Source organism: Hipposideros armiger, unplaced genomic scaffold (assembly GCF_001890085.2).
Source record: "Hipposideros armiger isolate ML-2016 unplaced genomic scaffold, ASM189008v1 scaffold_276, whole genome shotgun sequence".
NCBI lineage: Eukaryota > Metazoa > Chordata > Mammalia > Chiroptera > Hipposideridae > Hipposideros > Hipposideros armiger.
The window spans coordinates 232,094-245,152 of NW_017731626.1; the positions used below are offsets into that span (position 1 = coordinate 232,094).

The 13,059-nt window shown below is 41.8% G+C and overlaps 1 protein-coding gene across 1 annotated transcript in view; it reads left to right on the top strand.

Moving 5' to 3' along the window:
• Window positions 1–13,059, top strand: part of MYZAP (myocardial zonula adherens protein) — a 133,344-nt gene that overhangs the window by 72,862 nt on the left and 47,423 nt on the right. The window contains exon 10 of the mRNA XM_019657524.1: window positions 199–304. Coding sequence (XP_019513069.1) covers window positions 199–304 — 106 coding nt within the window. The remainder of the gene's footprint in view (window positions 1–198; window positions 305–13,059) is intronic.

Sequence of the window (13,059 nt, forward strand, 5' to 3'; positions counted from 1 at the left end):
AAAAAAGAGTCCTATATTTCTTCTATGGTGGCATGGTCAATTGGTAGTTAATCACCTAGGATACACACAAAGTTAGGAAAATGCATCTTGGAGTTCCCTTTCTTGTTCTTGGCAATATTCCTTTTAAGAGATGTCCTTCTGTGCTGGTATTGCTGCTTTGATGTAGGACTCAATTGCTCTTTCTTCTGTTTGTGTTAGGTATCAGCAGCTGGAAGAGGCATCCGCCAGCCTCCGGGAACGGATCAGACACCTAGATGACATGGTGCATTGCCAGCAGAAGAAGGTCAAGCAGATGGTTGAGGAGGTAAGCCCTTGTAAAAGGTCATGGGCCCGGGATTGCTTCCTGTGGTGGGGACATTTCAGCCCCAGAGCCCAGTCTGACTCAGCTCAGTTTTCTGCAGCTCACAGTGAACTTGTTTAGGCCACTGCCATCTTGACTCAGAGGGGGATTTCCTCCTATGTCCCCTGTGTGTTTATCTCTCTAAAAGAGGGCTTTCTCCAGATCAAAGGGTTACAGTTAAGAAAGCTGTGATGTACAGCTCATAAGTGCACCCACTTTCAAGGACAGCAATACCATATGTTGGTGTGTACAGCTCAGGGACCAACGGGTGTGACAAGAAAAGGTTACTTCAGCTCAGTTTTCTGCATCCTGCTCTGCCTGCCTCTCCCCTGGCGACCACTCTTGTCCTTTCTTCATTTCTGGGTGTGCCTCATTTACTCCCTTCTCCTGTCTGTTCCCCTCTCTTTCTTTTCTCTTCTTCTCTCATTCTCTTCTCCTACTCCTGTTTCTTCTTTATCTTTTCTCTTTTCCACCATACTTCCTCTCCTTCACTGTCTATGTAGTGTGAAACCAGTTATAGGTTTACTATATGCTAGACATAGTTTACTACTTCTGTTTTTTAAATGAAAAAAGCAGGTAAGTCGAACATTTCTATTTCTGTAAGAGAAAAAAAAATTCTTTTAACCTGTGTTAGTATAACCCGTCTCTTTTTCTTGTGATACTCAATAGAAGAAAGTCCATGCTGTGGTAAAGTTAATCACATATTATTATAATTTTTCTTTCTCACTTAAAAAATTAGATAGAAAAAACAGCAGTTAGTATTAATAGGGTTATAAGAATTCCCTAGGGGGTCTAAGTCCCTAACTTGCAAAGAAAAGAAAAAGTGTCAATTTAATTAAACATTTGGTTGGCAGTGGAAAAACTGAAAAATATTTTTTTCCTTATATTAAGCACTACTCTGAAAACTTATCTCTTTTTATAAAGAATTACTAAAATTAAAAGTATATCTACTTCTAATAAATAATTCACACACATGACAGACAAATAGAAGTTTAAAAGTATATCTCTTTGATCTATAAAATGTTGGAGGTAATTAGTAGAGTGGGGTTAAAGTCAGGAAATTGTGAGGATGGAAAAAGATACTTTTTTTTTCTTGTGTGTAGGATATGGATATACATCTATGTTAGATAAAATCTGCTTCCCAAACGAGTTATCCAGTGGTATGGTGTTGAATCCTATGAGTCTTATATCGGCTCGTATGCAAGTCTCAGGGAGCAGTGGAATGAAAGAATGAGGAGCAGGTGTTCAGATTAAGGACCCATAGGTGCACCTTCACAGTCCCGTTGCACACTTCTACAGCAGCACGGCCAGCAACAGTGATGGGTAGATCCTGCCCTTTGTCAACACTAGGTAGATGTCAGGAGTGCGTTTCCCAAGGAATAGCATTACTATGTCACAATTAGCATCTCAGTGAACCATGGTTGTCAGAGCCCACTTTTCTGCTTCTGAATTTCACACACATTAAGTCTGGGGCAGGGCTTTCTTGTGTGTGGTTCCTTGACTGTAGAGCAGTGCATTTCTCCCACCTCACCACAGGGTGGTGGTCTGTATTGTTTTTGCATCTAATATTAGAGAACCAGTGAACAAAACCTCATGCTGGTTGGCTTCTGATTCAATTATTATCTGTAAGCATTTGGTACCCAAATCAGAGATTCATTTTTAAAAGATATTTTCAAAGAAGTTTAGGATTGTTTCCTAACTTACTTCTGGAATATAATGGGCATACCAATTTGAAGGGAGTGGGGGAATATCTACTACATATGAAAATAGGGTAGAATATGACTATCACTGTCCATGCCTTGCTTTTCTACCTGTGATTTAATATCTCCCAAATAAACTTCTCTAAGCCCTGATGAGGAGGTTTGGAAGACCCAGTCATTGGCATGAAATCATGGGCTGAGTTTTAGAATGACTCCATCAGAGGAAGCACCACCCAGGGGCCCACCAAGTTCCAACAGTGGATGGAGAATTAGAGACACAGACTTCTTATTCTAAATGTAAACAACTATCTAAACCAGGTAGTAAGAATTGATGTGTTTTTCCAGTGCACCGTGTTAACTTATACAACAAAAGGATGGCTTAAAATCTCAATTGCTGTAGCCATTTATGTGAAAACTTTTTTTTTTTTTAAGTTAGAAACATGGAAAAGGGACACTGGCAAATGAGCACATTCAGAAGAGCTGGACCAGGTGGGAAAGGAGTTGAGAACTCTAATAATAGTTGAAGGGCTTTGGGAAGAGATGGCCTAGGAGAGATGTGAGAGCTGAATTTGTATCTTAGAAAATAGTCATCAAGAAGAGAGACTCTATTTTTGCTTTGTATTGCAATGCAAGGCCAGGCAGGAGCCACTGGGTGGCACTTGCGAAAAGGCAAATTTCAGCTCTTGATTCAACCTAAAGAAAACATTCCTAATGTTGGCTGCCCCGCTTTTAGCCCTTCACCACAAGTGCATTCCTTATGAGGCAAGGAGATAGAAGCTCTTTATAAATAAAGAATTCCCTATTGTTTCCTAGGCTGTGCCTGTTGTTTTGATCTCAACATTATCATTACTTTGCTTAATGACCAAAATTAACAAATTATAACTAAATCACTTCAGGGCATTTGAACCAAATTTTGAAAAATCCTGACTACTGAGTTAGTTACTTGTGGAATCTTAAACTCTGACTTTAGAAGAGATGTGTTTATCCGTGAACTCCAGCTTACCCAGATGTTAATTTGACCTAGAAATAGAGGCAGCCTTCACATGTAGCAAATGTTAGGGAAAGTTTTCCTTCCCCCACGTGAAGTCTGAAAGCTTGTCAGTGTGATAGCTTCACATTCTCCAAGGGTGGGAATCCAGTCTGTATCCATTGTTGGTGTCGTTTTAGTCATCATGTCTATGAAGAAATTCAGTTTATTGAAATGATGGGCTTCCTTTGTCAGCTCCAAGCATCTAGCATTATTACTGAGGTTCTTGGAATCCTTAAATGTTAGGCAGTGTATTTCCTTTCACCTCAGTAGAATGTAATTTCTTTTTTTTTTTTAAGATTTTATTGGGGAATTGGGGGAGGGGAACAGCACTGGGAATCGGGGAAGGGGAACAGACAAGTTGCTGTCCTTTTGTTCTTTAGTCTAGTTGTGGAGGATGTTGCTTCACTGGCCCAAGCTGGCACCATCATTGCGCTCTTCCCGGGCGAGGCAGATCAGTTGCCGGCTTGTGGACAGCCGCTCACGGCGGCTGCTGGCCTCTCACGCTGGCTGCCGGCTACACACGGTAGCTTATGGCAGCCCACTGCAGCAAGGGACTGCAGCCTACGCCGTCGCTGGCAACCCACGGCAGCCCAGCCCCAGGTCGAGCTGCCGTTCAACATCTTAGCTACAGAGGGCAGTGTCACTGGCCCTCATATGTAGGATCTGAACTGGGACATCCCAAGCCAGTTCTTAACCAATGCGCCACTCGGCCGGCCCTAGAATGTAATTTCTTAATAAAATATAATAATATACTAAATAAAAAGTAACCAACCTAGGTTTCTCAGTCCTTAGCTCAATAACGACAATTTTCATTGTGTGTGACAGTATAGTTCAGTAAAGACTTGTGCATGTAAGAAGGGAGCAAAGTGGGCCTTTTTGAAAGGAAGGATTAATATATATCTTATTGGGTCAAGTTCATTGAAAAAAACCAACAAACACAAGTGTCTTGTGTGAAGTGTGGGACCAACTACCCCACTAGGCTAGATCTTTGTACCAAATTAAGTCTCCTTTTGTGGTGGATGTCAGGGACTGGTTATATCCCTCCCATCACTAGTTTTCCAACTGATTCTGCTTATGACAAAAACAAGAACAAAAAGCAAGCCCCGTATATGCCTCTTTCAACTTTTAAGGGTTTGCCAGAAAATACAGAGGGACTGAAAAAAATAGCACTGTGGGAAATTCCCTCATCTCTCCATTCACCAGATACCCACCAGTGCTTTCTCTGTGCTGGGCTGGGTAACAGTGAGGAGCAGTACAGATGTGGTCCTGTGCTCACGGATCTTCCTGTCTGGTGGTACCTCAACTCCAGAGTCATCCTTGGCTTGAGTTTCATGCTTCTGTTGGGATTGGGTGCTTTGCCTGCAATCTGGCTGCATTCTTTAGTTTGTCATCAAAGGATCTGGAGGATCAGAGAGGAGCGAAAGGCTGGGAGGAACCTGAAGTCAGAGCAGTGACACCATGACACATCTTTAAATGTGATTCTTTCAGTCAGTGGAGTCATTCACACCTCTTTACCTGCATTCACCAAGGCCCAGTCCTCTGGCAACCAAAGCAGCTTTCCTGCCAAGGGGAAAATCATGTGAAGGAAAAAAACAAATTCTTAGGTGCCCTTCAAAAGGGTGGATGTACATTTTTGCCCATAGGCAATATTATTCCACTGAATAAATAGTAATTTAATAAAGAGTTCCTTTACCCTTTGCCTCATCAACCATAGACATCCTTTCACTTTATCACTTCCTTCTAATTTCCCATGGCTTTTGTGATTGGCGAAATGTTTCTTCCAACAGAAAGTGTCTGAAGAGGTTTCCCTTCAGTTTCAGAAGAGGCAGTCTTTAAAATTTTCTTTTGTGGAAAGCAATTGCAACCCTCAACCCCTTCTGTAATTTAGATGTTTAACGAGTGCAAAGGTGCAAGGAATTGACTTTTTTATTAGTGCTTCTCCATGTAGTCTGCACATTAGAATCCTAGGAAGTTTTTTAAAATGCCAGAACTTGGCAGATAAGGGGAGGAGTGGGGAGGGACTGGGTATTAAGGTTTTTGTGGCTGGGGTTTTAAGCTCCACAAGATTCCACATTGAGAACCGATGCTCTGGACTCTAAGAACAACAATAAAAGCTCCATGCTATCATGTCATTAGTGTATTCAGCTAGCCTCCCTTAGAAGCTGCTATACCTGAGATGGAACGCTGGTAGTAAGAAAGGCTACCAGCCTGGAGTAGAAAGGCTCCTGGGAAGAAAGCCAGGGAGACCTGTCAGCAGGGACCAAGAGCACTGAAGAGGTGGGGGCTGGTCCAAGTGTGTGAGCATCTGAAGGCCCTGTCAGGGGATCTAGCACTTCTTGAAAGCCACTTCCGGACTACTCACTCTTCATAGCGATGCTGGCCTGGTGGTGTCCAGATAAAAGCTTCCCAGAGACTACCATGTCCATCTAGAGAGACATTGTTACCAAGGCAGGTAGATTAGCCATACTTTTAAGCAGATGATAGAGATGTAAAGGGACAGAAGCCAATCCAGTGGAAGCTGAGAACCTACCACTAACAAAGAGACCAAAAGTAGTTCTCATGGGTCTTCTTCCCACAGTGCTTGTGTGTGCATGTCTGGCCTCGCCCTGGTTTAAATTACCCACTTTCTGTCTACACAGAGGACCTTACACTTGGCTACACTTCCCCTCCTTCGAAAGAGAAGCACACGATATCTTGTTGAAATGATAGTATTAACAATGACCACTTCTTAAGTGCAAGACAAAGCAGAATGTTTTTGTAATTCTTAAGAAATTGTTTTGAAAATATTTAATTATCATGCCTTAGATTTTTAAAGAGTGATTCTCTTGTTATAATGCAACTGTTTTTCGGGGGAGACAAACTAGGTCAGGGAAATAGATGACGAGTAACTCTTCTGAGAGGTTTGTGTTACTGCTTTCTGGCTCTTGAGCCAGTCAGCAAAGTGGGGCTCCGCTTCTCTTTTTTCAAGTCCCCATAACTTAGCTCTTAGGCTCTGAGTCTGCATGTGTCCCGTGCATTTTTAGACATGGGACAAGTACAGTTAGAGATCGTTATGGGTATACATGAAAGGTGGCCTAGGAAATGGAGATGAGCATGGGCTTTAGAAGTAGACAGATTTGCATTTACTAGTTGCAGGAGTTTCAAAAAGTTAGTTTTCTTGTCTGTAAAATGGGGTTAATCACAGTATCTACCTAAGAGGATTTTTTGTAAGTTAAATGCGATGATGTACAGTTGACCCTTGAACAGCATGGGGGTTAGGGGAGCCAACCCCCATGCTGTTGAATTCTATGTATAACTTTTGACTCCCCAAAAACTTAACTAATAGACTACTGTTGACCTGAAGCCTTACCAATAACATAGTCAATTAACATATTTTGTATGTTATGTGCGTTAAATACTGTATTCTTACAATAAAGTAAGCTAGAGAAAAGAAAATATTATTAGAAAGTCATAAGGAAGGGAAAATACATTTTCATATTTATTGAAAAAAATTGTGTATAAGTAGACCCATGCAGTTCAACTTGTGTTATTAAAGGATCAACTGTATATATAATACACCATATTAATTGGAATATAGGACATACCCAGTAAATATTAGCTGCTATCATTGTAATTATTACTGGTGGACGGGTTCATTTAACTGTACCCAAAGTAAAGTTAAATGAATTAAAAGCAAAGGTAGCTGGGTTGATTTCTTCACCAATACATAGGGTTGCCCTTCTCTGCTTTGAAAGTCTTGGGAGCCAGATGGATCTTTGGGTAAACCTTTCTCTTCTGTGCTTTGTGCTGCATTTTAGCTTAGCCATCAGTCTTTTGAGTAGGCTATTTATACACAAAGCAATTTAAATTCTCTTCATCCCGAGAATCTTCCATTTTAAATGGACCAGCTATTTGTTAGCACACAATTTATTTTAAAACTATTGTGTGATGTGCTGAAATGTGCAACACAAATGTACATTTTTGCCAAAATGCCTGTATTTAGAGGATTCAGAGGGATCTCCATCACTGATAATTGGCTAAATGGGGGTAAGGGGAAAGGAGCCATAGCACTGAGCCCACAACCCTAATAATCCACTCAATTGAACTGTTTCCAGATCATGTCACACGAGCTCTTCTACAGATTTAGTCTCCGGCTCTTTGGAAGATGATAAAATGGTAGCCTGCCCTGGGTTGGAAGCAATTCCTTTTATTGTTGGTGATTAGAAGAACACTTGCACTCTCTCTGCTGGGAAGAGATGGCATGTATCTGAGGAGCTAATGGACAAAGCAGAAAGGACATACTATTGAAAGGAAAATGTGACCATGTAGGGCTCTCATTTGTGAAAACACCACATTCTGTTATCTCAGCTTGTACGACCTCACACTGCAGAGTCAAGAGAACGCAACAACCCACAAAGTATTTTTAGAAACTTGGGTTTCTAGACACCAAAGAAAGAACTGTGATGAAAAATAGTACTAAAATATCATTCAGAAAGTGCCAGGTGGAGGCCGGTCCTAAGATCTTGGGAAATGGAGCCTTACAGATGGAAAAGCCACCAAGGACACCTGCTAAGGAGATGGGAAGCAGGCTTGAAGAACTGCAGTGCTCCAGGAAGGAAACGCTCCCCAGCAGATTACACCCCAGAAAACTCAGAAGCAGCCGAGTGCCCATGCAGTTTGATAATATTTGTATGTGGGAAGTGGCCCTGAGAAGGTCTTCTCTGAATGGAGATCAACAGCACTAGTCAACTTAGCACACTTCCTGCTTGTTTAAGAAAAGTTTGGTTGGCTTCTATCACCATGGACATTTTGCCTGGATAGACAGTTCAACTAACTTCATGAAAAGGAGAAGTATATCTGATGAAGAGAGAAATATATTTGGCTGAAATGTATGGAAGTGAAATAGACTTTATGCCTGATTTATTGTGGTGGTGGTCTTCTTGAGATAGCCACAGGGGCTGGTAGCTCATCAAAAGTTAACAGTGTTGCTGAAAATTAGCAGTAGCAGCAGCTGTGATGGAAATAGTCAGTGGGGGGTAGTAGCCTGTGTACGCTTGTAGATGGGGCTATGGACTAAATTCATTAAGGGGCGGAGCGTCCCTTAGACATTGGGCAGTTGTCCACTCCCACTCCTTCCTCATGGCGAAGTGGGCAGGTAGATGCATTTTTGTCAATAGTTGTCTTTGGTCTTTCATTTTAGATGCTTCTGCTCAGCTTAAGCAAGTAGGCAGTGGGTGGGAAAGGTGAAGATGAAGAATTTTCCATACTAGTATATGAGATGTTAAAGCAGTTAACCTACATTCTGTTTAAGCGTAGATCCCCAGATACTCTGCTGGGTATCCATACTTCAGCTAGGGAGATTTGAGTCGGATTTGAGAATCGCTAGTCTAGATGTCACTAGCGTCGTGACCTACACTGTTTCTAGGGGTACATACCTTTACTGCCTTCATGTTTTTCTGTCTCTGGTGGGAAAGTTTCTGGTATTTGTTCTAGTGGAATAGAGTCTTTATCCAGATTCAAAAAATGAAATAGTATGCAATGGGAATATAATGACTTGAAAGTGGGCCACCTTATGAACCCCTCTCTCAGGATTGTGTGCTCTCTCCTGCCCTTGGGCTGTCTTCCTTCTTTTGGGGCTACAGACAGTAGGTACCTGGAGGCCAAATAGGCTTTATTTCATGCAGAGAGTGGATGAGGTGTCTGGGTGCAGGACCCTGAGAATGCCTCCAAAATTGTATGCCCTAGGCACCTCATGCATCTCCTCCTAGAACTGGCACTGGGGCCCTGGGCTAGTTGGTGATCTCCTTGATCTGGGTCCCAGCATGATAGCACCTCCCTCCTCTGGTTCCTCCCTGCCCTTGTCTGTGCCCCTCAATTCATCCTTTCTTGCCAGGATTGTGATATGGTATGAACTTGACTTATTGCCTGTCAAATCCAAGTTTGGTGCTGACTCACATCCTCCTCCTCCTCCTCCCTTTAACTGGATCATTAGCCTTGGGCTACAGTTCTGTCTCATGCCCACTCAGACCCCCACCCAAAGGAGTGCTACTCAAAAGTTTGAGGAAGAATTTATTTATAGTAACTGAAAATGGGATAGTTTCAGGTTCTAGTATTTAACATTATATTATTCACTTTATTTTGAAATCTTAGATACTTTATCTAAAATGTTTTTAGAAGGTCTCAGAAAGCTTATACATGGGTGGGCCTTTTTTCCTATGCATTATAGAAAGGAATATTGCAGGTTCATTGTACGACATGCACTGATGAATGTATTCACAGTACAAATTGCCCTTGCAAGGAAGGTCTTTTCTTGGCAAATGTCACTGAACCCACTTTCTCTTTGTTGATTGCTTCTAATTGGCTCTGAGATATTTCTTAGAGACAAGGTGCCCAGGTTCTGCCCATAGAGAATATGCGAGGCTGTACTTCTGTCCAAGTAACTACCAGCTATTGGATGTTTCTCGTGTTTCAAGGCTATGCATCTAGACCTCACATTCCCACCTTAACCCTCTGTGGGAGGTATTATTAGCCACCCCCTCCTTTTTTTTTTTTTTAAGCCCAGGAAACTGAGAGTTACAGTGTCTTAAAAAATAAGTAGCTGGCTGTCTCTTAGCAAATGATGATGGTACTGGGTCCACACCCAGATCTTTGACTCCAAAGCCCACATTTGTTTTTTGCTTTTTTGTTTTTTAATTCGAAAAAATGTTTAAATATGGAATATTTTAGAAAACAATAAAAACAAAAACCCTGCCACTCCCCTCTGGAATTGACAAATGTTAACATTTTGGCATATTTCAGATTTTTTTCTAAATAAAAAGAAAACATTACAGACAAAGAAGAGGTTCTCTTTTTACTCCTCCTCAGTTTTGATCTTTTTTCTTTTTCCCCCTCCTCCCTCTCCAGAGGCAATTTGGTCTCTATCCAGACCATGTTTTACAACATATATATTTATCTATTATCAATATATAGCTTAGTTTATGTATTTTAAAAATGTATGTAATTTTTTTATTTATAATATATAAATAAGTAAAATTTATTGTATATACTTTGCAACGTCTTTTCCCAATTTTGTTTTTGATGTTGTTACATATAGATCTAAATTATTCATTTTGATGGCTGTCTCTTATATTCGACTATTTGATTATATTGTAATATACCTTATCGATAGACGTTTACCTTATTTCCAGATTTGATTCTTTTACAAACAGTGCCAAACATGTCTCTATGCTTCTCTAGCTAGGCAATGGACTTAGAGGAGGAACTGCCAGAGCCTCAGGTTGGCACAATTTCACCTTTGCTATAATAGATCTTGCCCAAGTTCTCTCCAAAGTACACATATACTCCCACCCGTCACGTATGAGAAGGCAGATTTCCCCACATCCTCACCACCTCTTGGCACTGTTGGACTATAATTTTTGCCATTTGTGAAATAGAATCTGTTTGTTATGATTTTAATTTGTGTCAGCACCCGTGATTACTATTCATTATGACTGGTGAGGTTGAGCATGTTTTCATAAGCTTATTTACCATTTAGGATTCCACCCTTATGAATTGGCTGTTAATATCTTTTGTTTATTTTTCCATTTGGTTGTTTATCTTTTTACCTGCTGATTTGTGGGAACTCTGTATACTATCAATATTAATCATTTATCAAAAAATATTTGGATGCCCTTCTCCACGTCAGTGGGTTTTGTTTGTTTATGGTGTCTTGTATAACATACAAGCTTTTAATTCTGGTGTAAAGTTATCAGTCTTTTTGTGTTGTATGTCTTGTTTGTCATAAGGATATTTTTTGTAATAGTTTTAGAGCTTCGTTTTCATCTTTAGGTCTTTAATTACACCCCCACCCCAACTCATACCCTCCAACCTCTTCCGTACTCTATTTTTTTTTGCTATAGCTATCTATCCTATCCTCTTGTAATATATTCTACACTTACCTGTTTTGCTTATTTATTTGTTGTCTGTGTCCCTCCACTAGAATGTAAGCTCCCTGAGGGCAGTGGCTGTTTTGTTCTGTTTTGTTCTTAGCTGTATCCATAATATCTGGAATAGTCACTGGCATATAGGAGGTACTCAATAAATATTTATTGAACAAATAAAGAATAATCCATGTGGAATTTATTTTATATATATACGGTATGAATAAGGGGAGCTCATGGAAAGCTTGTTTCTCTAACTGCACTTATCGTGGGGCATCCTTGCCCCACTGAGTTCTTTTCTATCAAGCTGGAGCTGTTTCCCTTGGGCCACTGTCTTCAAATAGTCCCCTTCTCTTATCTCTGTGCTGACATACGCAGGAAACGTAGCCCTTGAATGGGGGTGATGAGGAGCCAGGTCCAACTTCCGGGGGGAGCGGGGGCTCTTCTCTGGTGAGTCACTCGGTGAACATTGAAGAAGCGCCTTTTATGAACCAAATGCAAAAGTGGATGTGAGTTTCTGCCCTCAGAGGACCGTCTGGTTGACATTAAAGCCTGTTAAAACTCAAGACAAACTATAATAAGTGTTCATCAGGGGTATGGGCTGTGTGCTGGGACGCAGAAACTGGAGACAATAATGGTTGAGCTCACAGACTTCAAATACACGAAATCTGGCTCTGCATCCTGCCCCTGCTGGGGCTTTATATACTTGAGCAGGTTACTTATCCTCTTTAACAATCAGTTTCCTTGTCAGCAAAAACGGGAATGATGTATAGCACCTGCTTCCGGGTTGTTGTGTGGAGTGACTGATACGATGCACGCTAAGCTTAGCACAGTGCCCTAAATGCTTGCTAATTCTGGTGTGGGTGGGGAGTCTTTAGGGAGGAGGTGATAGGTGACCGAGTCTTGCAAGATGGATTGGATTTTTCTAGGCAGGGACTGAATGGGTGCAAAAGAACAGGCCAGACAAGATACAGAATAAACAAAAAACAAAACCGGGGAGACCAGGAAGTATGGGGTAGTTCAGGGAGCAACTAATCTAGTTTGGACTGTAGGAGGAAATCGTAATGAAGAGACCGGAAATGTAGGTTGAAACCGACTGTGGTGAATTATTAGCACTCAGCCAAGAAAATGTCTTTTATTACTTTGCTCCGAATTCCTTAATGACTGTCCATTGCCTGATCAGATTTGAGCCCTGGAATGATGTCTCTGGCATGGGGTGTTGAGCAAACAGGAGAGGAGAGGGCCAAGAAGGGCAGCTAGGAGGCTCCTGGGAGAGCCCTGGCCAGTGCCGGTGAGTCTCCATCTCTCAGGGCACTTGAATTTTAGGAACTTTTTGTTTTTCTCAGTACCCAGCTTTGTGCCAGGTGTGGAGCTGGGTGCTTCCATGTAAATCATTACGTTAGTCTGAAAGGGCTCTCTCCTTGGGTATTCCAGTTCAGTGTATGTTCTTTTGTCCCTGCTACTGCAACCAATGAGGAAAGCACAGGGGACAGAGAAGTTTTAGAGCACCCTTTTCTTCGTTCCAGCTTCCTCCTCTAAAGTCACAGAGGAGAAAAGAACAGTTTTAAAGACTTAGGGCCCCAGCAAATCCTTTGTCAAAGAAGGTGTCACCTGCCAACATTCTTCCCAGCCTTGCCTAATTTCGGGGTCGCATTGCAGCGATAGGCTGTCAGCCAGGGAGGTTGGAGGCAAACCTCTGAACATCAATGTGGTGTGAATGAAAGAGCCTGGGCCTTGGCATCAGAGAGCTGTTGAGCTCTCGTGTGACCAACTGTCCTGGTTTGCCTACAAATGAGAAGTTCCTGGCACATGAGACTTCCAGTACTAAAATTGGGGAAGTCCTGGGCAAGCTGGGATGAGCCGGTCACCTTCTTTAGCCCTGTGGTCTGAGCATTTCCCTCACAGCATCAGCAGCTGGTAGGTGCATCCTGTATTGGGGGGTTGGGTACCAAACGTCACTCTGCCTGTTCCCTTTACTGCACTTTCTTGTGCATTTCTTTCCCCCATTTACTGCCTGCCTTCCTCCCCAGGATGTTTGTTCCCAAGCAAAACCAAATCTTCCTAGCTCTCTACTGTGCTCCCAGTATCTAA